At 46.4% G+C, this 23181-nt stretch overlaps 1 protein-coding gene across 1 annotated transcript in view; it reads right to left on the bottom strand.

Annotated features, from left to right (window-relative positions):
* Positions 1 to 23181, bottom strand: part of LOC133350031 (FRAS1-related extracellular matrix protein 2-like) — a 137422-nt gene that overhangs the window by 65011 nt on the left and 49230 nt on the right. Inside the window, 5 exon segments of the mRNA XM_061563990.1 lie at positions 3040 to 3190; positions 3192 to 3292; positions 9109 to 9234; positions 11685 to 11915; positions 16460 to 16606. Coding sequence (XP_061419974.1) covers positions 3040 to 3190; positions 3192 to 3292; positions 9109 to 9234; positions 11685 to 11915; positions 16460 to 16606 — 756 coding nt within the window.

Here is a 23181-nt window from a genome sequence, read left to right as displayed (position 1 = left end):
ATACATTGACTTCATTCCCATGCCTTTGGTTTCATTTTTAAGAATGACAGTATTTATATTGTTTCGTACCATTATTATTGGGTGCCACGGTCAAAATGCATTCAGTGTTGTATGATGCGTGCACTGAATGCAAGCACAGTATTTCCTACAAATCTTCAATGGTGACCTCAAATAGCCTCCGAAAACTTTAATTTCCGATCCTTCTTCCTTTATTTTCTTTGTTCCTTTGGCATGGGATGAAGAAAAAAATATGCCCTGCTGTCTTTCAATGAGGCAAGCTAAATGCTCACCCACTGCAAGAGACTGCAACAAAATGCCCCATTATCCCGCTGACAACAGAAACCACTTGTAACCGGGAAACACAACGTGCATATTATTCTGCGTATGACCGCACAACACCGCTAACTCACAGCCGATGTTGCACCCAGGCTTACGACATACCGGTACATCTGACACAGCGTGACCCCCTTACAAAACAAACGCACTGCTTGTGAAAGAAATACGAGCTGTCGTGTTTTGCGAGTACTTGTCCGGAAATATCAATTTTGTATCACTCAAATAACCAAACTGTGGCTCGGTCAAACAGATAATCGATGACTTTACGTGTTTAATTTTTCAACGCACCAGCATGAGCATCCCGGATTTACCGCAGTACACATTGGGCCATGTGTGAAATAATCCAACGGTTGTAATAAGGGCGACAATATAAATAGATTTTCTTGAACTAATATATGAAACGTCAGGTTGCTCTTACAGAGGTTGAACATGACAGACGGTAATAGCGCGTTTCTGGGTAGAGTGGTGCAATAGTTCGTGCCCTACGACATGAACCTGGTGACTCCTCAAATCAATTTGAGCCACGGCTAACATCAGTGGCGAGTGATATGTGAACTGGTTTGGAATTCCCCCCCACCACCACCCTCTTCCTCCTATTCTCCAAATCGTAATGACCAGCGTGGTGAAATATGGTGAAAAGTCTTACCCTGACTGACACGGAATGAGGAGGCGTTGATCCATATTATACTTAAGAATGTTTCGACTGTCGTTTTCACATTTTGATCGTAATGCAATAAACAGCGGTGACATTACCAAAAAAAAAGAAACCTCAACAACGTCGCTTTAAATACGTCTCTGATAATAACACGTGCATTTTCCTTCACGATGAGGGCGTGCATGCGAGTCATTGATCTGCACCGTTTCGTAATCCACTGCACTCATTTTTCAACACTGCGCAGGCCCGAATGTTGCCCAAATATTTACGCGCGAGATAAAAGGCCTTGGCTAATGTGGGGCGTGCGAGCGCTGTTGGATTTATTTATATATTTAGCTATTTTTTAATTATTATATTTCTAAATTTTCTTTGCTGTACGCAGGAACAAAGGCCCATCTGCAGAACGTTGGGCGACAATGAGCGTTTTTTGTTTAAGTAAGAACATTTTAAGTAAGCAAATTTTAAGGAAGCAAATTTTAAGTAAGCAAATTTGTTCGAACGTGTCTTTTTTCTCTCTCTCAAGACTACGGATCCAGCCGCACTCACCACGTGTAACTATCACTCGCAAACATTCTTCACGCCGCCTATATCAATAATAATTATCTGCAGCATTGGCAAGCAAAGATGTTCTTCTCTGAATTCGTTACATAACGCGAGGTTGAGAGAGAGTGCACACATTTCAGAGATTAAAAAATACACGGCCTTGCAAACGTGTGGCCGTGGGGCTGTGCGTTTGTTGAGTCGACAAAGGTTTGACTTACTCGCCAAAGGCACTTCCCTCCTGTTCTCTGCTTATCACTCGGGACAGATCCTCTATCTCACGTGAACAAAGCACTCGTCCGATTTTATTCACTGAAGTTCGTCAATCGTGTATTAACCCTCGGTAGGGTGATCATTGAAAAAAAGTTTTTTTTTTAAAGTCCAGCTGCCACCTTTATCAAACGGGGCCCATCAATACTGGGAGCCCTGGGTCCGTGGTGGAAATTCCAAGTCTCTCCATAGGAAAGGCACTTTTGAATGCAAACAATTGCTACTCACCTGGCAGTACTAATTTTATCCACCCCGACGCGATGGTGAGTTGAGTCAACATTGCTTGGGACAAAGTTGGTGGTTGAAATGCTAAGTCTCTTCATAGGAAAGCCACTTTTGATTTCAAACCAATTGATACTCACTGAGCGGTATCTGTTTTATCTACCCTGAAGTGATGATGAGTTTAGTCAAAATTGTTTGGGATACTAAACTCAAAACTAAACTATGTTTATTATTACCAGGTAAGGCCCACTGAGCTATAGAGCGACCACAAATGAGAGCCCAATGAAGTGGCTTATGTGAAAATGTATACCTGATAAAATAAAAATGGAGTTAGTAATTCTAGTAAACGGACATGGCTTGGAGAAAATGCACAGAGTAAGAGACGTGGCATGGAGAGCAAGTGGGTTTACTTAGGGCACGTCGCTGAAGGGCCAATGGCCCGATGGATAACTCGTGAAGGAAGGAATGGCAGCGAGAGAAGATACATTTCTCTCAGAGATGATGACCACTGTGGAGATGGGGTTGATGAGATGAGTTTGTGTTAAGCGTTACATTAATTGTGGCATCATAGAAATGTGAGGAATCGTAGTAAAAATGATGAAACTATGATTTTTATTTTATTTTACCAGCTAAGGCCCACTGAGCTCTATAGCTTATTTTCAGAGGCGACCTGGCCACAAATGACAGCTCTCAACTTAGTGGCCTATCATCGTGTGGAAATGTATAGCAGCCAAATAGTAAAAACGTATGTTCATTCTAAATGTAGAGGGATAAACCGAAGGACGTGGAAAAAAATCCACGGGGAGAGGAACACGCAAACTCCAAATATGCAGGCGTCAGGGTCGGGATCGCACCCACGACCCTTGTATACCAGGCGGTGGTAGTTTAAGTCTCGTCACCGTAGTAGATGGACAACGGTCAACGGTGAGTTTCGTTTTTAGAATTCAGTTTTACCACTCAGTGAGGGGGGGTGGGAGGGGGGTTGCCGGCCGACCGACCGCGGCATCACAAATTACCGTCGTCAGCATCGGGCTGAATGAGGATGCGGGCGGATGGGAAGGCGTCCCCGACGCGGCCGCCCATGGGCATGCTGAGCGAGACGTTGAAGGACTCCTCGTCCTCGTAGAGCGAGTCGTCGATGATGACGACGCGGCAGCCCTTCTCCTGTCTCGCCGCGGTCGAAGCGCAGCACGCTCATGTGCTCCTCGGGGCGGCTGATGTAGTCCGAGTAGGAGAGCACGCTGGTCGGGATGGTGCCCGTGGCGGTGCCTGCGAAAAGCAACAGCTGTGTCGGAGGTCGTCGCACGCGGCAGCGGTGGTGGCGGAGAGTGCGTCAGTGTCTTCGCCATCGTCGTGATCATCACTGCCGATGAACAAAAGCCCGATTGGAATGGTGCAGGAAGACCTCCATCAAGCGGTGGATTGACCAAGGGTTGTAAGTTATAATGTTAATAGCCATTTTAAATCCGTTGCCAGGTAATATCAATTCCAAAATGCAATCTCGTAGAAAAACTCATCACGTGCTTGTTGTGCAGCATTGTGGGTAATACATCAATCACACCTCTGTCCTTCCATAGGTGCACACGTTTCAAATTCAGTTTCCCTGCTCAGACCAGCAAAAAAGGGTCGCACTCACCTCCACCAGATGCCCGATGCCAGCGGGTGGCAAGTCCACATTCTCATGCCGGCAGCTAGTTTATCTCTACAGGACGGCCGCCACTGCGGCGTGCTGCCGCTCACGTTGCGGTGACTTATCAGGTCAGCAAGGACGGATAAAACAAAAAGTCAAAAGGTCTGTCGCAGGTGGGAACGTGAGTAAGAGGACGGTCCAATCCTCGCGCGTACATTGTGAGCCCGCAGATGCCACGAGTGGATTACCTTTTCACAATACCCACGCAGGAATCCGCACGTATTGTATTAATTAACCATTTTAGGGGCCCTTGTCAATCCGCGAGTGGTAGGAGACTTCGCCGTGCCGTGTCAGTGATGGGGGCTGTTTGACCGTACTTCTCCGTGCTGGTCAGTGCGGGTCGATGAAAGGGGGAATCCAGGATTGGTTTCAAACATCGCTCGCCGCTGACTCGAGCCGTTACTGGGAATTAAATTCAGGTCGCGGGGTTCATAGCAGAGCGCGCACCACCACTCCAGCCACCCCAAATGTATACAGACACGCGATGTTTTTTTTTTACATTCCTCAAGTTTACTGACTGACAAAACCAGTGCTGCTATTATTACTCGATGTCAAAGAAGTGCCCATTGAATTGGTGGGCCCTAGAACGGGTATGTGGTTTGTTGCATGTCTTCAGGGCATAAAGCAAAGCAACACTGATGATTAGCAACATAAAGGTCATTTGTGGGAAAACCATTCCGAGGCAGCATAGATGTCTGCCTTGCTAAAGCATGTTTTATGAGAGCTGCCACTCACACGCGTGTGTAAAATCAAATTTAAAATGTTTCGCAGCCCTCTGTCGAGTCAATACCGGTTGAAGGCTTCCCCACATCACGTTGGGTATGGCGGTTGTTTAACCTCACTTCTCCATGCTAAATTTCGATTTAAAGCTTTCGTGACTGCAGGGATTCATCTTCTTGGTTCTTTCATTAAAGTCACGTAGAAGGGAAGTAATAAAATAATAAAAATAAAACATAATATTATTTTATTTCATTATGTTTTATTTTTATTATTATAATAAAAATAAAACATAATATTATTTTATTTTATTATGTTTTATTTTTATCATTTTATTCCTTCCCTTCTACGTGACTTTACCGAAAGAACTAAGAAGATTCTCCATGCTAGTAATTGCAAGTTGGTGAAAACGAGCCCCATGATCGTTTCAGATATCACTTGCCACTGGGATGTTAGCCGTAGCCAGGATTCGAACTCACGGTGCATTGCGCTAACCATTGCACCACCACTCCACCGCCTGTAGTTGTTTATCGCGTGGAAATGTATAGCAGCCAAATGCTCTAAACGCGTGATGTTGATTCTAAATGTGGAGAGAAAAACCAGAGGGCCCTAGAGAAAAAACCCACACGGGTGTCAGGGTCGAGATCGAACTCATGACCTCCTGCACACCAGGCGAGGTAGTTAACACCTCGCCACCGTGAATACGTAGTACATGGTCTACATTGTGCGTGTGGGACCACCCTCTCGCCTACTCCCCGAGCGAACATACTTTTTTCGAAAAACAAAAACGGAGAGAGGGGTGAGTGGAAGAATACAACATCGAGATATCAGCACGAGTGCGACAGTGAGAGCGACGGCTGAGAGACAGCGAATGAAACGGAAGAAAAAAAACAGAAAGTGGAAGGTAATGAAAATTGTGAGAGAAATAGACAAAAGAGAGGGACAGGGAGGGAGGGAGAGACAGACACCCAAACAAACGCGTGTCACCGGTGCCTCAAACTGCCTGGGGAGCAGATTAGGGCGAGCGGGGAAAGTTCAGACGCGTAAAACTCTCACTGCAAAGAGCAGATTCCAACGCCGCACTGTGCTGCACTCACTGCTGCACTGCACACGCTGCACACGCTGCTGCACAGCGCTGCACATGCCGCTGCACTGCGCTGCACACGCTGCTGCACACGCTGCTGCACACGCCGCTGCACACGCCGCTGCACTGCGCTGCTGCACTGCGCTGCACACGCCGCTGCACTGCGCTGCACACGCCGCTGCACTGCGCTGCACACTCCGCTGCACTGCGCTGCACACTCCGCTGCACACGCTGCTGCACTGCGCTGCACACTCCGCTGCACTGCGCTGCACACTCCGCTGCACACGCTGCACACTCCGCTGCACACGCTGCAGCACTGCGCTGCACACTCCGCTGCACTGCGCTGCACACTCCGCTGCACACGCTGCTGCACTGCGCTGCACCAGCCGCTGCACTGCGGGCCCTGTTGCGTGAGCGAGCCCCGTGTTTTTCTTCACGTGGGTTTCGCAAAAAGGCTTCAGAGTGAAAACTTGACGCGGCATCAAGTTTAACCCGCTCGTCATCCCCCCCCCCCTCGTGGCCTCGTCGCAAGCACAGCCTGTTCAACCGCACACGTCTCATTCCTGACGGTGATAATAAAAAAAAATGTTTTACCAAGTAAGGCCCACTCAGCTATATAGCGCTTCTTAATAAGCGACCTGGCCACAAATGATAGATCAAACAAATGGCTTATTGCGTGGAAATTTATAGCAGGAAAATACTCGAAAGGCATGTTTTTTAAATGAATGTGGAGGGAAAAAAACGGAGGACCCGGAGAAAAATCCACGCGACCACCGGAAAGGGCATGCAAACTTCAAATATGCAGCAGGCGTCAGGGTTGGGATCGAACCTACGGCCTCCTGTATACCAAGCGGCGAGGCAGTGAACGTCTCACCACCGTGGCGGCCCAGTTAAGGTGAGGGTCACCTGCTCGCATGTGGCCGTTAATGCTGCTGAATTTAATAAGATTGAAAAATAATGGTCATCGTCTATGTGAAAAGAGAAACCGATAAGTGTAACGAAAAAGCGCCGATGGCAATTTAATATAAGCTGCGTGAGCAGGACACTTATATACACGATATTAAATTACACTCCTTTGTCAATGAACTGCTGAACGAAGGCCTCTGCAGGCAGCGTCGGTCATTTGGCCATACTTCACCACGCTGGTCAATGGGGAACGTTTCAGATATCACTCACCACCGATGTTAGACACGACCGCGAATTAAACACTGGTGACTCGATTCGTAGTGACGAAGTACTTTCATCGGTGAAAATATTCCTCTTTGAAGAATACATCGGAGGCCAAATACTGACTCAGGACATTGCACATCAGTGTTGTACAAAGACAAAAAATCCACTAAATTTACTTGAACTATCAAGTTCAGCTAATTTTACTCATTCATCTTAATGCATCAAAGCGATAGATCATAGCCACACGATGAATGGCCGTTAATTTTTTTTTACGAAAAAAAACCGTGAAGGGTTAGAAAAATGTATTAAGTTAATTTTTTTTATGAAACACACACTCCTGACTTTGTGCTTTACTGTAGGTTCAGGGGCTTAAATTTCGATTTAAAGCTTTCGTGACTGCAGGGATTCATCTTCTTGGTTTTTTCGGTAAAGTCACGTAGAAGGGAAGTAATAAAGTAATAAAAATAAAACATAATAAAATAATTCTCACAACGTTTCGGCTACAACGCAAGCAGCCGTCTTCAGGTTGCTTGCGTTGTAGCCGAAACGTCGTGAGAATTATTTTATTATGTTTTATTTTTATTAGTTCAGGGGCTTGTTTTTATCAATTTGTCTGAAATATTATATTTATACTATACATTTGCTCGGGTAGCATTGCCTACCATGGATTGCCCCTGGAAATGTGTCAAAGATGTGAGCCCTTTCTGAAAAGGGCTTTCTTTTACACGAAGCAAATATGGCCAGCGAAACCAGAGAGAAATCGTATTTGTCCAATCATGGCCATAGAAAGCCCTTCATCGTCAAATGAGATCGGTCAGTTGCTGTCAATGCTCGTCTCTGTAAAGCTAAACGGCAACCGCTGAAGAATGTGGTCTCAGGCAATGCGAGGTCACCGGAGCTCTCCGGCGAAAGTTTAATCAATGCTGCAGCACAACGCACGCACATTCACCCAATTGTCTACTCGTTCCAAAATGTCATTCATTAATTAAAGTCAACGGAACGTTTGGGAATACACACGAACGGTATTGAGCTTTTACTTTAAAAGATGATTCTGTGCATACACCCTCATGCTGTGAAATCACATAAAACACTGACGATTATGATAATATTATTTAAAGAACTGTGTCAATCCACTGCTGGATGAAGGCATCCCAATGCCGTGTAAGTTGTTAGATTGTTTGGTCATACTTCACCGCGGCGGTGAGCGCAGATTGATTAAGGGGGAGCCCTGAAACGATTCAAGATATCGCTCACGTAGCTGGCTCAAGTAACCTTGAGCATGACCTTTAACCCCACTCAGTAGTTTACATATCCAAATATATACATTTTTAATGCATGTAATGCTTCACCCTACAGAAAGTTGATGAATTGCCGTGATTAGTGGTCATAATTCAGTTCAAGAATCTTTGCTATGTCTCATTTGTACGATCTTGTTTGCTTTGTTTCCCACGGTTTTGCATAAATTGTAAATAATTGAGTCTTAAACATGATTCCATTTTATTTTATTTTAAACCTTCGTGACTTTACCGAAAGAACCAAAGAGTATGAATTCCTGCAGTCACGAAAGCTTCAAATCTAGAATGATTCCATGAATGCATTGTGAACATAAAAAAATCAATATGAAATCGATGAATCAATGGTTTAATACTTGCCTTCAAATTTGTGTATTTTATAACGCGAATAATAAAATGTGTTGCCTATTCACGAGAAGTTTTCCGCGGTGTATTCCACGACTGTAGATTGCAGGGCTCTATGTAAGCTGCCTTTCAGTCACTCGTTTCCATAACAAGGACATACGACCCATGTGCACCTAACGAAGACACCTCTATGCCTTCTCTGTCATTGTCTTTCTGCCAGTGGCCTTCATGATCAACTGGACGCTTCACCTGAAAAGTTTGCCTGAGATCGGGCTGTTGGTCATCGTCTGTACCTCATTCGATTGTTACTTTTCACGTTCTCCTTCACGGCAATGTGCCGTTAGCAAGTGCGGAGATTGTATCACTGCCAACGACACTCACCTGACGTGGTGGACGCCACGTGACACGGTTCTAATGGCAAAGTAAAAACAACCCCTCTGATTGGTGCCTAACTGGATCTGAAAGGGGATTGGTTAGAGGCGGGGAATTTAAGGAGACTGGAGGAGAAATACAAAGTGGAAAGAGCGGGGAACGGAGGATGATTGACAAGGGTGGACGGTTGGAAAAGTGGAAGGTGATCGGCTGGAGGGAAAGTGCTTAGCTTCTGAGATCCCCTGAGATGGGGTGCAAGCATGGATATTATCGGCCTGGGCAAGCCTGATTTGTCATCAAATATATTCCGGAGCCGCACCCAAGCCTCAACTTCTAGAGAGCCCTGGCTGCAATGACGCCGCGGTTTTTAGGCAACACCGTAAGATATTTGAGCCATGCGTGTCCGGCGTGTCACCTTGGTGGGTGTAGCAGATGACCATGAGCTCCTGAGAAACGTCCCCGGAGCGTCGGATGGGAATGAGCAGCTCTCCAATGTCCTCCTCAATTTTATACTCCGCCTGCGGTATGTACACCGTGGACTCTGCGGTCAAAAGAACAACAATTGTCAAGCGTCGCGAGTCGAGAGTGTCGGCCCGGTCACCAATGACTGCACCAAAAATAAACATTTTAGATTCGTACTAATAGGGTTTTCCCCCTTTTTTCTGGCAACAAAACTGACACCTTTTGCAAGGAATCATGTTTACATTAACCACAATACTTGCAGTCAAATGCAAACAAAAAACAATACTCTGGTAATTTATGCATTGTCTTTGAAACTAATTGGTCCACACCAGAGACAGCTTTCTTTGGAGCCTCGTCTCATATGGTGTTCGACCAGATGACGCCAAAAGGCGCACAGTTCAAGACAACGCACTACCAGAGTAATGAGGGCTCGGGGTGAGCAGCTACATCATGAAAGCTGTCTCTGGTGTGGACAAATCAGTTTCAAAGACAATGCATAAATTACCAGAGTATTGTTTTTTGTTTTCATTTGACTGCAAGTATTGTGGTTAATGTAAACATGATTCCTTGCAAAAGGTGTCAGTTTTGTTGCCAGAAAAAAGGGGAAAAACCCTATTAGTATATTTTGGTACTGGCAAAAGAGGTCCCATGATTTTAGATTTGGTTCTGCTCTTCATTTCGCGAAGTTCCGATGACAGACATTTAAATATCAGTTTGAGTGTCGTGCAACGAACATTAACTCTCACATGCAGAGTAGGTGGGAAATTGCCGCCCTCTACTTTGTGGGTCAGAGGTCACTTGAAGGTGGTCTCAGCGGTAGCTCTGTAATATCCGCTTCCATGGGTTTGTTCGCTAGCACAGAGGATTGCAACTGCTCTGCGAGAGATGAGAAAGTGTTCTCGAGTCTCATGGCGTGACGCCGAAGAGACAATTTGGATAAAATGGGGGGCGAGGGTGAAAATAAATCTAAAAAAACCAATTGAAGTCAGAAGGGGAATATTTTTTGTTTTTTATAGCAGATTCTGTGGTGTCCATGTGATGAGAGTTAACGTTGAGAATGCCACTTCAGCAAAGCGGACACTTTCTCAAACCAAGCGTTTAATGAGGCTTAGGAAATGTTTTGTTTGGAAAGTAGGAGTTGGGAAGGCTTGGCTTAAATCTCCAAGCCACAAATGTCCAGGGTGTACCAACTGTTATGTGTTTTGCATCACTCTTTATGGAGTGAGATCTGCATGTGCACCAAATGTGTGCAGAAACAGCTATGACAGTGTATTCCGCGAAATGGTAAAACCTCATTATTAATGTAATATCCCGCGTAACTGTAAACCCTTGTTAATAATGTACATTATTTATTTTAGCGAAATTACTTTTCTGTCTGTTCTGTAATTTAAATAAGCTGGCATCAAAAACATTTCAATGTAATGTTATGAAAGTCCACTTTTGGGAAACGGCTAGCTTGAAACGGCCTTTGATTCTTGAACGATATTTGTTGGAGATGTATTAACCGATAGACATACTATAATGGTACTCTTTGGTTCATTCGGTAAAGTCACGTAGGTGGAAAAAAAACAGATCACGACGTTTCGATCGCAACGCAAGCAATCGTCATCAAGATTCTATAATGAATAAAAAATTCGCCTTCAACTGTCTGACACCTGGGCATTATATCTAAGGTGTGATCTATCATAATCATTACTGTTATAAACCTGTGCATGGCATAACAATGCCTAACTCTCGCCTTGGCAGCGGTGTGACATGGAGGCCTTCGTGACCAATGTTATTCAACACATTCCTGCGGAGGGAGCTGGTAGGGACGTTGGGTTGCTCGGTCAATGGCCAGGGTTAACGGCGGCGTGGTGTATTCCGCAAATATGGCCGACTGTGAGGGCGGGCACAAGCCGACGTGAGTAGGTTAAACGTTGCATTTTATAAGGGCACGACGGAGTGACCAGACCCTCCCCACCCTCCCCTCCCCACCAAGCTCCTCCCTCCACACCCAGCCCCTCCCTGCACGACGGACGGACACAATAATCCCCTGTGGGCTGATGTAACCAGGAGGTTCCTACCAGTATAATAAAGGTTGTTGGGTTAGGTCGCCGCATTTGTGGGTGCTGGAACCCCACTGCCGCTAAAGGAAGAGCCATCCCTTCTAAATTCTTAAACTCAACCGAGGGATGGGGGCATTGCACAGGAGGCGTAACAGCCGACTGTGCATTCTGCTTAAAGCGAAACCCTCAGCAGAATCAGTAATAAATGGTATCATTCGCTTTTGTCTACCGTGCATTCTGCTTGAGCATTCATTTAACGTATCTTTAGCAATGACCGTGCCGTGCACCCCCCCCCCCTCCACCGCCTTCAGTTTTTTGTACAAATCCCGCCACGTATGTGCGTACAATGAACTTCTTTCGCACCGTACGTAGCCAACCGTGCTCATCGGAGGCGCGATTAGCTGTCGACGAGCGCAAACGAAGGCGAGCGACAGCTATGACGACGGCAACGCAATGAGAAACAACCGAAACGGATCCTCACCGTCGCTCGGGTCCACTATATCCACGGTGGCGATGTCCGGATACTCCAGGGCGGCCATCACGGGCTCCGAGAGCACGATCTGGAACGTCTCGGACGTCTCAAACTCGGCGTCGGCGAAGATGCGCACGCGCCACGTTCCGCTCGTCTGGCCCGGGTTGAACTGCACCTGCTTCTGCGCCTTCCCCTTGAAGTCCTTCTCCTTCTCCGCAGTGCCGTCACGCGTCCCGATGCCTGCGTGCGCGGCGCATCGCCGAGTCAGACGCGAATTCGTACGCATGCACGCACGTGGAACTTCTTTCGCGCCCTGCGTAGCCAACCGCGCTAATCAGAGGTGCGGCGGAAGGTCAACAAACTAACCACGAAAAGCATTTCTGAAGAAATGAGTTTCCACACGAGATTTTAAAGTGCATAGCTCCAATGGCTTCCTGATATCAGACAGAAGAGCATTCCAGACGGCCGCAAAAGTGACTCTTTATCCATGATAGCTGCGATTCATCGGAAGGATCTGCTGCCACTTCAAGGTCTCTCCCCTTATCTGTGAACGAGTACGGATAATGGGAATAATTGGATCCGCGGATAATAGGGTTTTTGCACGGACTGAATTGGGGGCAGTTTCCACTGTGGCTCATGCAATAGAAGATAAATGACATCAAACTGCCATGTTGCTGATTGCTGCCTGAATCGTCGCCCTGGACAAATCATATTGCTTCCTGATATAAGACTCCCACTCCTTTGCCAATTATAAACATTCAAAAGTAAATTGCTCATTGGTGTTGCAAGTGCTTTGGTTAAATTAATTGTGAGCTGCATGCATTCTCAGTGAATTTATTTCCAGTATCTTGTCTCATAGGCAGGACACCAATCTGAGGTGGTCTTTACAAACAGAGATGCTGTGGATCAACACAATTGCGGGATTGTGATACATGCAGTGCATAAACAAAATAAAACCTCACCACATTTGTCATTAGTGTATAGTAAGCTGACGCGTCAGCCAATTACCCTCCTTTGCTTCGAAAAATCACCCTTGTTCAAAATTAATAGTGTGTTTTAAAATTTGCACTCATGCCGTAAAGTAACGTGCTAAATTATGCATACAATTAATTATAAATCTGAAGACTATTTCAAAGGCAATGTGGCACATCCATCGGCTCACAATGTATTCTCATTTCGAGGTCGGTTTATGAAAGTTACATGCACCGTGCCATGCTGGAGTGGCTATGCATTTTATTCTCATTAATAAAGAAAAATTGCCCCACATACTTTGAAATGCTGCACTGCACTATATTTATTACACATTTGTATTACAACCTGATAAACATGAACATTACCATTTAAAGAATATATCCGAACGTACGAACATATAAGACAAAGAAAATCGAGTTGCATTTATCACAGTTTTTCTTGATAACATAATTTTTGTTCTCTCCCACAACCCATCAGGAGTGGGTGGGGAGGGGAGAATTAATCTCAACATTCCAGCTGGGAGGCTAAAGAGACTGCATTTTCTCAAGTCGCTGCAGCTCAGAAGATATAGATACAAAAAAAAATAGGATGACCATAATTTAAGTTTTAACAATAACCAGCGATAATGTGAAGTACGCGCAGGCATCATAATTTACAGGCCTTTGTCAATCCACTGCTGGATGAAGGCCTCCGCGTGCCGTGTCGGTCGTGACCCTTCGTGTGAGCGACTGGAGGGGGAAGGTTCAGGAACGGTTCGGGTATCGCTCGCCACTGATGAAAGCCGTGAACTGGGAATCGAACTCACGTGACTGAATTCATAACCTGCACCACCGCTCCATACGCTAAGTGTGTAAGAAGCTAAAACAAAAGTAACTTTCATGATATTCACTGTCTCGTGTCTTTTTTATTATTGAGCATTTAAAACAAAAATATTCTAAAAGGGACGTTAAAATAAAAGGAAAAGCTAAATCTGTAAATAATACATTTGCATGTTCGTTAAATCGTCGATTGCAATTATGAAAAGGAAACGGTACGAAGCAGGAGTCGATCCTAGGTCAGAAACAGAATCTTTTTTTACCCTGGAGAAATCATATGAGCTATGAAGCTCTTTGTAACACAGGGCCAGTAGGGGCGGACCAGAAAGTTACAACAACAAACAATACAACAACTAGAGGAATGCAAGGTACAGGCAAGGTAAGCAAGTAACTACAAATACTTTATTTGAAACTAAACTTTTTATTTTACCAGGCAAAGCCCACTGAGCAGCGCAGTTCATTTTCAGAAGCGACCTGGCCACAAACGATAACTCAACGAAGTGGCTGATCGTGTGGGAATCTATAGCAGCAAAATAATCTAAATAATATAGGTAACAAGAGTTTATAGTGCAAAGCAGGAACCACTGCACCGTGCAAAGGACAGATACACCATTTGTGGGGGAGGCAAGATCCACAAGGCGGCATGTAAGAATGGAAGAGTTAATATGCTCTTGCTATGAAATAACAGCAAGAAGAGGTGATTCACTATGTTTGGGTCTAATATTATGAATTTGAGAAGAGTTACGACCTGGACATGCTATGATAGTTTAGGGTTAAAAGTCATGAGTGTTTTGGAATTGTTAGTGTTTAGGATTTATTGACGATTTGTTATTGGACTGTACATGCAGTGAAGTTATGAAAGGACTGCAAATGTTACCCAGTTCAGTGTATTTTTCTAGGGATACGATATAAAATATCTGTTCCATGTTGGCCGTATCCTTCAATCTCACCTTATACATACGGATTGAGAAACTATTTTTGAAACCATACAAGTAAGCAAGCGCGGAAGAGTAGGCCAAATTATAGTCTAGAGCACCCTCGCATCGAAGTCCTTCCACCAATCACTGGCAGGACTACACCATGACCTTTTAACCTTTCAAATGTATTACTCCTCAGATTAGCACGGTTGGCTGCATACGGCCCGAAAGAAGTTCCAAGATACGTACGCTACTCAGAATGTTTTTCACGGAAATGTCCTACCATTTCAAAACAACGTCTCTCGGACACTGCTCGAGTTTGAGGCAAGGCGGGCAGCTTAAGCCACCGTAATTATTATTGTAACGAAGTGGCAACTGCCATCCCAGGTCGTGGGATTCGAGGCCTCTAAATGTCGGCTAAGCCGTCACGCCGGCGCAAGACTACCGCGGATCCGGGCGCAGGGAGGGCACCGGGCATTGCTCAACGGAGCCCGTCTCGCCCGCACTCATCCGCTTACAAGGCCCACGGCCCAAGATCCCCGCCTCCACACCCCCCCCCAACTCCATCCCTGCCCGCTCGCTGCTCCTTGGGCGGCACGGGCTGCCACTGGATTAGCCCGGCGATTAGGCAAAAGCTGCTTAGGAACTGGATCCACGAACTAAATTAACGCAGGTGCAAAACAAGAAGCCAGCCCGGTCGCGCCGCTCTGCCCGTGCAAGGGGGTCAAAGCGGACGCAGGTCGGCAAGGGGCGCGCAGCCAGGCATGCAGCCAGCCTCGATGGATCTTCCTTGATGAAAAGCGTCCCCAAAATAATTTGCCATGGCCGGGGCTACGACCTCCGAGGTAATCAAAATAGAAAACGGGACACATCGTGGGAAGGAGAATATCTCGCAATGCCCAGCAGAGAAGGAAAATTATGTGTAAATGTAGTGTCTTGAGCATTGTACTTTTACACAACTGACCAAAAGTGGGACAGATTTTTTTTTATTCCCTCGGAAGACTTACAGATTTCCCAGGATAGTTTACCTCAAAAAGATATTTGACCCTGGTAAAACGAGGACAGCTGGCAACCAAAGTGTAAGTCGGCAAGGGAGCGCACGCAAGCGTTTAGCCCCGATTGCCGCTTGACAAACACATCTCTCAGCTGGGCGTACGTTGCACAGCGCACAGTGCAGTTGGGAGTGTTATTGTGCCCCATAACTTGCTAAGCTGTGAATGGCCTCTCATAATTTGCCAGGCTTGAGTTTAGGTCATTCTTGGCCCTAAGCCAGGACAATATTTTGAATTCCCAAATTCCTACTAATGCTTATGAGTTTTGGTGGATCGTGCCCACTGCCGAAATTCTTCCAGCGCCCAAGGCAGAAACCTGCTCTGACTGAAGAGGAATTATATGCTGACAAGCGAGGCTCAGTAAGATTATATTCCAGTCCTGTGGGTAAACGTAGCCAAAGTGCAGCAGTCAGGAGCATCGTACTGAAAAGTACACTCCCTGACCGTCCAGCCAAATAAATATCTGAGCATGTTTACTAAGCATGCTATTTATGGAGATGTCATGGAACACATCATCATTCACATTTTAGTGCAGAATTTTCTTCCTCGTATTATTGATACACAATTAACGTATTAATGCAACGACATCCACACTATCCATCTACTCTCAACAAAACTGCACTTTCTGGGCAAATTATTTTTTGTATGACATTGCTTGTTTACCTGGACGATGATTCTGTGTAATGGCTCAGGTTGCCACCTCTGAGGTACAAAACACTGGAAGATATCACGGGAAAAGGAATACCTCACGATAGCGGAAAAGGTGAGAATAACGTTCCAGTATATTTAAATGCGTTGTCTGGAGTGCTGTATTATTATCCAAAATCCAATAACTGGCACTTTCAATACGATTTAGAGATACCCACGACAAAGCTACCTCGAGAAGTGAATTTAAAATCAATTAACTTTTTGCCGAAACACGTGGCACACTTCTGGCACAAATCGGCCACCCAGATAAAAAAAAAATCCTTGCAAAACCAAAACGGGTGGCATTCGTGGTTGTGTCCGTTCTGCTGGTTGGCACTCACTGATGAAGGAGGTCTCGCCGAGATAGCCCCGTCGCTTGAGCACCACCTCCAAGTACTTGGCATCCTCGTCCACCAGGTAGTACTCACGCTCCAGGGAAATCCACGCCCAGTTGAGCCGGAAGGGCTGCTTCTTCAGCTTGTTCCCACCTGAACACAAAGCAAGACTTAGTGACGGCCTCGAAGCTGGCTGCGCCTTCTGAGCTCCGTGTCATGGGCTCGGGGTATAAATAAACGACACAATCTTGATTTGAAGCTTTCGTGACTGCAGGAATCTATACTGTTTGGTTCTTTCGGTAAAGTCACGGAGGCATAAAATACTATAAATTTGTATTTTATACACACGTGACTTTATCGTTAAAGTCACGTGGCTTTACCGAAATAAACAAAAAGTAATAAACGAAACAGTGTTTCTTTTTTTACCATGTAAGGCCCACTGAGCTATTTCGCTCTTTTTTCAGATGCGACCTGGCAACAGATGAAAGCTCAATGAAGTGGTTTATCACATGGAAATCTATAGCAGCCAAATACCCTAAACGCATGTTTCTAAATGTGGAGAGAAAATACCGGAGGACCCGGAGAAAAATCCACGCAACCATCGGAAGAACAAGCAAACTCCAAATATACAGCAGCAGGCGTCAGGGTCGGGATCGAACCCACGACCTTCTGCATACCAGGCGAGCCTCAAGAACATTTTGAAGTTCAAGATTTTATAACATCAATGACCGCATCATCATGATTATCATCATCATTCCTCGTCACTACATCACACTGGGCATGTACTGCAAGGAATTTCCAGCATTTTGGAGGACAGATGCCCAGCATCCTCCATTTTGAAATGGTTCTTGATTAATCGAACGGTGGTCTTTACATATAATAAACAAAAATCTCGATTTATTTATGTCTTTATAATCGACTAACTTTTTCAGCACGACGCTTGTTAGTGACATGGCACAGCATCAAAGTACAAACTCGCGTGTTTGTACAAAGGGTGGTAGAATGGGCAGCACATATTTTGCCGAACTTAATTAAGGAAAACTTAATGAAGATGGGCCGGGTGCCAGCCTGGCTGGTATGCAGAGGCACATCAGTTTTTCGCAGTACGATCCCACTCACCGTTGTCACCGTTCGATATTAAATGTATGTCTTGGCCAGTAAATGCTTTGGCGTGGCCGCCATTTTTCCAATAATTTCACGAAAAAATTGGAATGCTTTCAGCCGAATTTGTGCATTGTTAGTCAAGCGAATGGCACACTCGGTTAATTGTGAGTATCCTGATGGCTCGAGAAATATTGAGCGCAGCGCCGCTGCGAAAAATATATAAATAAAAAAACTACATTCTGAGAATTTAAGTTCAGACAATGAAAAGCCCAAAAAAAAAAATGCAACTATCAGATGAGATTGGCATCGGCTCGTGAGAAAAGGGACGACTCGTGTTTCCTCAACGTTTCAAGAGCAGCTAAGGCCGGTGTACATCCATAGACACAACATCAACATGCCAGTCTATACTTTGTTTTGGCTGCTGTCATTACTGATTGCAGTCTATGAAGACACCCTGCAGTAATAACTCCGCATGTGTCACGCGCTCACACACAACCTGTAATATGCGCATTTCCCCATGAAGACAGCCCATAATTAGGATTTTTTTTTGTGCACATGCGCAAAAACAAACGCGTCACCGAGACAACACGTACACACTCACGTTCATTCACGGTAAAAATAGAACAAGCGAGGACGGAAATGAAATGGACTGATATGAACAAGGCCACTGCGATCATTCAGCCCGAAATCCTCGGCAGTGGCATAGCAGATTACGCCGTCGTAACGAGCAAACGTTCGCTGCTGCGTGCAGTTTGTCGCAGGCTGCGCCGTGCAAGCTCGCTTCCCTGCCAGACGCGTTTGAAGCGTCCAAAAAAGCAACGTGGCTCGCGAAGCGGTCACTCAGGACGACGAGGACGACGACGGGTCTGTTGCACGCCTCGAGACACAGCAGCAGCAGCGGCGGCGGCGGCAGCGGCGGCGGGCGGAGTGGTGGCATCCGACACCGCGTGACAAAGCGCGCAGCGCGGCAAAACCCACAAGAGAAACAGCGGCAGACATTTCACTGCGCACTCTATCATCCGTTCAGCGACGAGGAGCCGCTGGCTGTCGGTTTATAATAACAGGTAGCTGGTCCTGAGGTTGCCTGCCACTCCCCCCTCCCTCCAATCTCCCCCAACCCGCCGTTCTCGACACCATCCATAACATCCAGCGCCTCGCTGCATCAGAGAAATTTAACAGGTTGATGCGTGCAACGTAATAGCCCATTTGTTGTCAGTCACCGGTGGGAAGGAGGTTTATCTGGAAACTTGACCTGATCGCCCTTCGTGGTGACATCCTATTTCTGTTGCTTCAAAATTCAAGTGGGGGGGTGTGGGGGGTGGGACACACAGAGCTGCCCCGGCTTTGTAAGTGGAGTGCATGAGGAGCACAGGGCGGAATGCATCGTCGTGCCGCATTGACAGTTTTCAGCGTGATGGCACCGTGACTGATTTATGACCTCGGCTTGCCCGGTCGGGGATTGCTGCTTTCGTCATATTACCGCGTTCTCACAGCCGCCAACAACGACAACAACGCAAAAAAAGCCGCTCAATTCGGCCCAACTTTTTTTTCTTCTTCTTTAAATCGCGACCCAAAGACAAATAAGCAAGTGCTGGAGAAGGGGAACTTCAAATTTCGCTTCAATGTACTCATTTATTGAAGTATGTCTAAGGTACACAAAAAACCATTCACTTTATAAACATAATTTATCACCGAAGGGCAGTGGGAGGGACGCGGCGCCGCTAGCAGACCTTGCCTCTGGTGGCGTTAGGATCCTTTTAAAGTTCTTGATGAGTGCAATGCAACATCGGCTGAGAATACTAACTCGAGGTTTGGCAAAAATAAATTCCGGGTCCCCGTAGAATGTGCTTCAGCACAGTAAATCTCTTTGGTCTACAGAAGGTTAGGGCACATGTACGCAAAGGTCACTGGCAACAGACCGGCAGTATTCTTGCCTTTATTTAATGTCCTTCTGTTCACATAAACACTGACACTTTGCTCCGCAATGAATTAGACAATTCTGTAATTTGCTTAAACATGTGCACCTTTTATGGCAAAATCTGCACGTGTATTATATTTTCAAAAGCGATGCTTTTTCGCAAATTGGAAGCGTTCTCGTGCACCGAATGTGAAGATATATAACTTAAAACGAGGCGTGGAAAAAAACCGTGCAAAAATTCACGGCAATAAATATAACGGAGAATAGCGCCGCTCCGTGCGCTATTATTTTACACACAACTCTACATCTGCTCTTAACGTTTACTTTTTTTGGTGGGCAATTAACACAGCAATGGCTACACAGAGAACGTGTTACGCCGTTTTTGTCAGGAGCCTTTTTCCAAGTCATCGACGATCTCGACGGCCGCTGAAACCCGTCGGCCATCAAACGGCGCCTCGCCCCGTCACCACAACGCCACCGGTCGTGAAAATACTTGAAGCGTTACTCATCTGATGGGACCCCTTTTCCTTCACACCTCTGCGCTATAATTGTACCACTCCGGTGGGTGGCTTTGGAGACGAGACAATGCGGCCTTTGTGTCCAGAAGCCCTCACTGCCTTTGGCATTGCAAAAGGGCAGCGGTTTGTGGCTTCCTGCGCCAAAATTTCCCTGGGCAAGTTGAGCAAAGCGTAGCAGCCAGCAGCGGCATGTCGTGAGTTGCCTGCGTTAATAGCGTCTCTTCCTCCACGCCCCCCCTCCTCCTCCTGCCACCCCACACCCCCCACCCTGGCACCCCCCTGAACCCCAGCTCCGGATCTGCCCCTGGTTCCCTCCCTCGCCCACCCTCGATCAACCGCCACTGCGACCGCAAGTCTAGACCGCGTCGTGGCGCGACCTGCGGGACAAGACGGGACAGGACCGGCCAGAGCCAATGAGCCGGTGGGGCCGCGACCGTTGGTTGATTCGCCGATGAGCTGCCCCAAAACGTTACGATTCGCACGGCTGAAGGCTGGCGACGATCAAGAAGCGTGCCCGCTTACAGGGTAGAGACACACGGCCGCCGATTCGTACCGCAAATTACGAGTCATTAAAACGGTAAATTCATAGCCAGGTCACGCCGTAATTAATGGCATGTATTAGGTACATGCGATGCACGGCCTGCGTTTGATCTGCAGATAAAAAAGGGATTGGGGTAATTGTATAATTCATCCAAATTGAGTTATAGCAACCAATTGAGCTAATGTCAGCCTAACCTAACGAGAGGTCAATATGTTCAATTATTGGAGGAGTCTACGATTCCCAAGAATGCCAATTATGTCGCTGATAATAGAGATTATGCTGCAATTAATTTCCAGTGAACTCTTGCTGCACATAGGAAAGTATCTGCAGGACAATGAAAATACGATGTTAATTTTAGCCCCATGTGATTGTGTGAGTAATCCCTCCTCTTTCAAGACGACTGGCCAGCAAGGAAGAATTGGTCAATCACCCTCCAGAGGGCCTCTCTAGAGCTCCGTATATAGCGGTGGCTCTTCTGCCAGCAGTGGCATGAGCAAGCAATTGCAGGGCTGCACCTTTATCTCCGCATGAATAGACTGCAGATAAAATCATTTATATTTCGTGACACAGTTAAACGTTCCTTTTACTTAAGGCCTTAATATGCAGGTATATGAAACCAGTGTAAGATCCAGATTTAATAAAATACATATTTGCACTCTTTGTGGAATCATTTATCAAGCTCATTTGCCATATGTGAATGCGGATTTGCTATTTTGGTACTAAAATCAATCCACGTTTGGAAAAGCTACAGGCATTTCCCAAGTCAGCACCAGGGGACTTAAATGCAACTATCACGAGGAAGCGAGGATGGCTGAAATTCAAAAGTCGTCCTGGCCCTGACCCCAGACTCATAGAGCTCGGAAAACTAACGATGCATGGGCAAGCATCAGCTTACATTGGCACACTTGCTTCGCAATAAAAATAAATAAATCTAAATTTGTATTCCTTTCCGGTGTAGTTTCATTTTAAAACAAACCGGGACGTAATCAACAGCTACGTTTGTGTCAGCGCGGCAAGAAAGAGGGCCTTTTGTAAGGGCAACATTTGCTTAATATCCTCTCATTATTGATACGATCTTCCACTGAACTTTGTTTACATTTGCGTTCTCCTCTTACACACGAAGGGTAAAGCCAACAAACGCAGATTAAGAAAAAACAATAAAGCGCTCCGCTGCGATCTTGATTCCAGTTGCGTCGTTTGAATGTCACCGATGCACCAGTGAAACGTAACCCGTGGAGATCCGCGAAGCTAGCCGGACATATTGTCGCGCTCGCCGAAGACAAATGGAGCCAATCCAGGACATCTCTTCAAACGGCGACGGCGTGCGACAAAGCGTGCCCCCCCCCCAAAAAAAACCCACACGCACGCCATAAAATCGCAACCCCTCCGCAAACAACCAATCCACCAACTCTCGCAGCTATTACATTTTGTAGGGGCGACACGGTCGTCCAACACCCGGCGTCGAAGCCGTCAAGACCAATCCGTCTTCTTTACTGCCCCCACGCAGATTTATTAGTGGCCATCGGGTCCACGCCCTCCGCAGATATACGCGCAGCGCACAAAGGACGCTTTTTTGTTTTCTCGATGCACATCGCAAGCACGGTGGTGTAGGGCGATGTGGGGGTGGTGTTGGAGGGAGGTTTGGGAGGAGGAGGTGGGGAGGGAAACAATGCGGCGCTGAGACATCTCGCACGCACCCACCCCACGCCGCCCTTGTTTGGTCTGGGTTTGCACTTAGGCATTTCAACGATCCCCACCCCCCGCCCCCTGCTACCCACATCGGGCTACGTTCGAGGTGGAGCCGTTCGCGTGCAAGCGGCGGGCCCGAGTGGGATCAGCGCACGGACCTCTTTATTATCTCAGTCGTCTCGGCGTAATGTAGGAAGCGCGGGCTCGGGTGACATGCGTGCGATTTCTGTTATTCGGCCGCGTGCCAAAATAATAAGAGGAACACGGTTAGAGAAGCGGTCGTTATTAAAAACATCTCATCGGTCAATTTCAACATGGGGTTTGTAATTTTTTTTTTGTACAGAAGTGTGGCTGTAACTGCAGAGTAGACATGAAACGTAATCGCCCTTTGTCGATCCACTGCTGGATGAAGATATACAAGCACTGTTGGTCATCGTGGGCTGTTAGGCCGCACTTCGCCACAACCGGCCAGTGCTATTTTAGGGGCGCAAGAGTCGTTCTAGAGAGCACGCGCCGATGATGAGCGCCGCTGCTGGAAATCAAAACGCGAATCATCGGAATCACTCAGCACTGCAATGCCGCTCTCCATTACCACCGAAATGCTAGGCTCGCAAAAATGTTCCTTCGCAGACTTGTATATCCACGTGAAACTCCGGGGCTCACAATTGATTACTAAAAAAACAATGATGATGATTCGTCGTTGATATAGCGCCCGATATGCCGATGCGTCTCAGAGCACTTATCTCAAATATTTGAAAGGGCCCCCCTATATCACCTGTCTCTGTACGGGAATGGGATGGTGGGTGGGTGTTAGATGGTACCTATGTGTAACCCTAATTGATAAATAAGATTTTTTCCCACTGGGGGATGGAAAACAACAACGAATTCGTGGTCTACCCTAGAAACAAATTTGGATCACACCATTGGCAACAACAACAATACGATGTTGAAGGCGAAC

The sequence above is a fragment of the Lethenteron reissneri genome, chromosome 32 (genome assembly GCF_015708825.2).
Source record: "Lethenteron reissneri isolate LAM-NWPU_2019-01 chromosome 32, ASM1570882v1, whole genome shotgun sequence".
NCBI classification, from domain to species: domain Eukaryota; kingdom Metazoa; phylum Chordata; class Hyperoartia; order Petromyzontiformes; family Petromyzontidae; genus Lethenteron; species Lethenteron reissneri.
The sequence above is the reverse complement of the archived record's forward strand: the minus strand, read 5'-3'. Positions and strand labels throughout refer to the sequence as shown.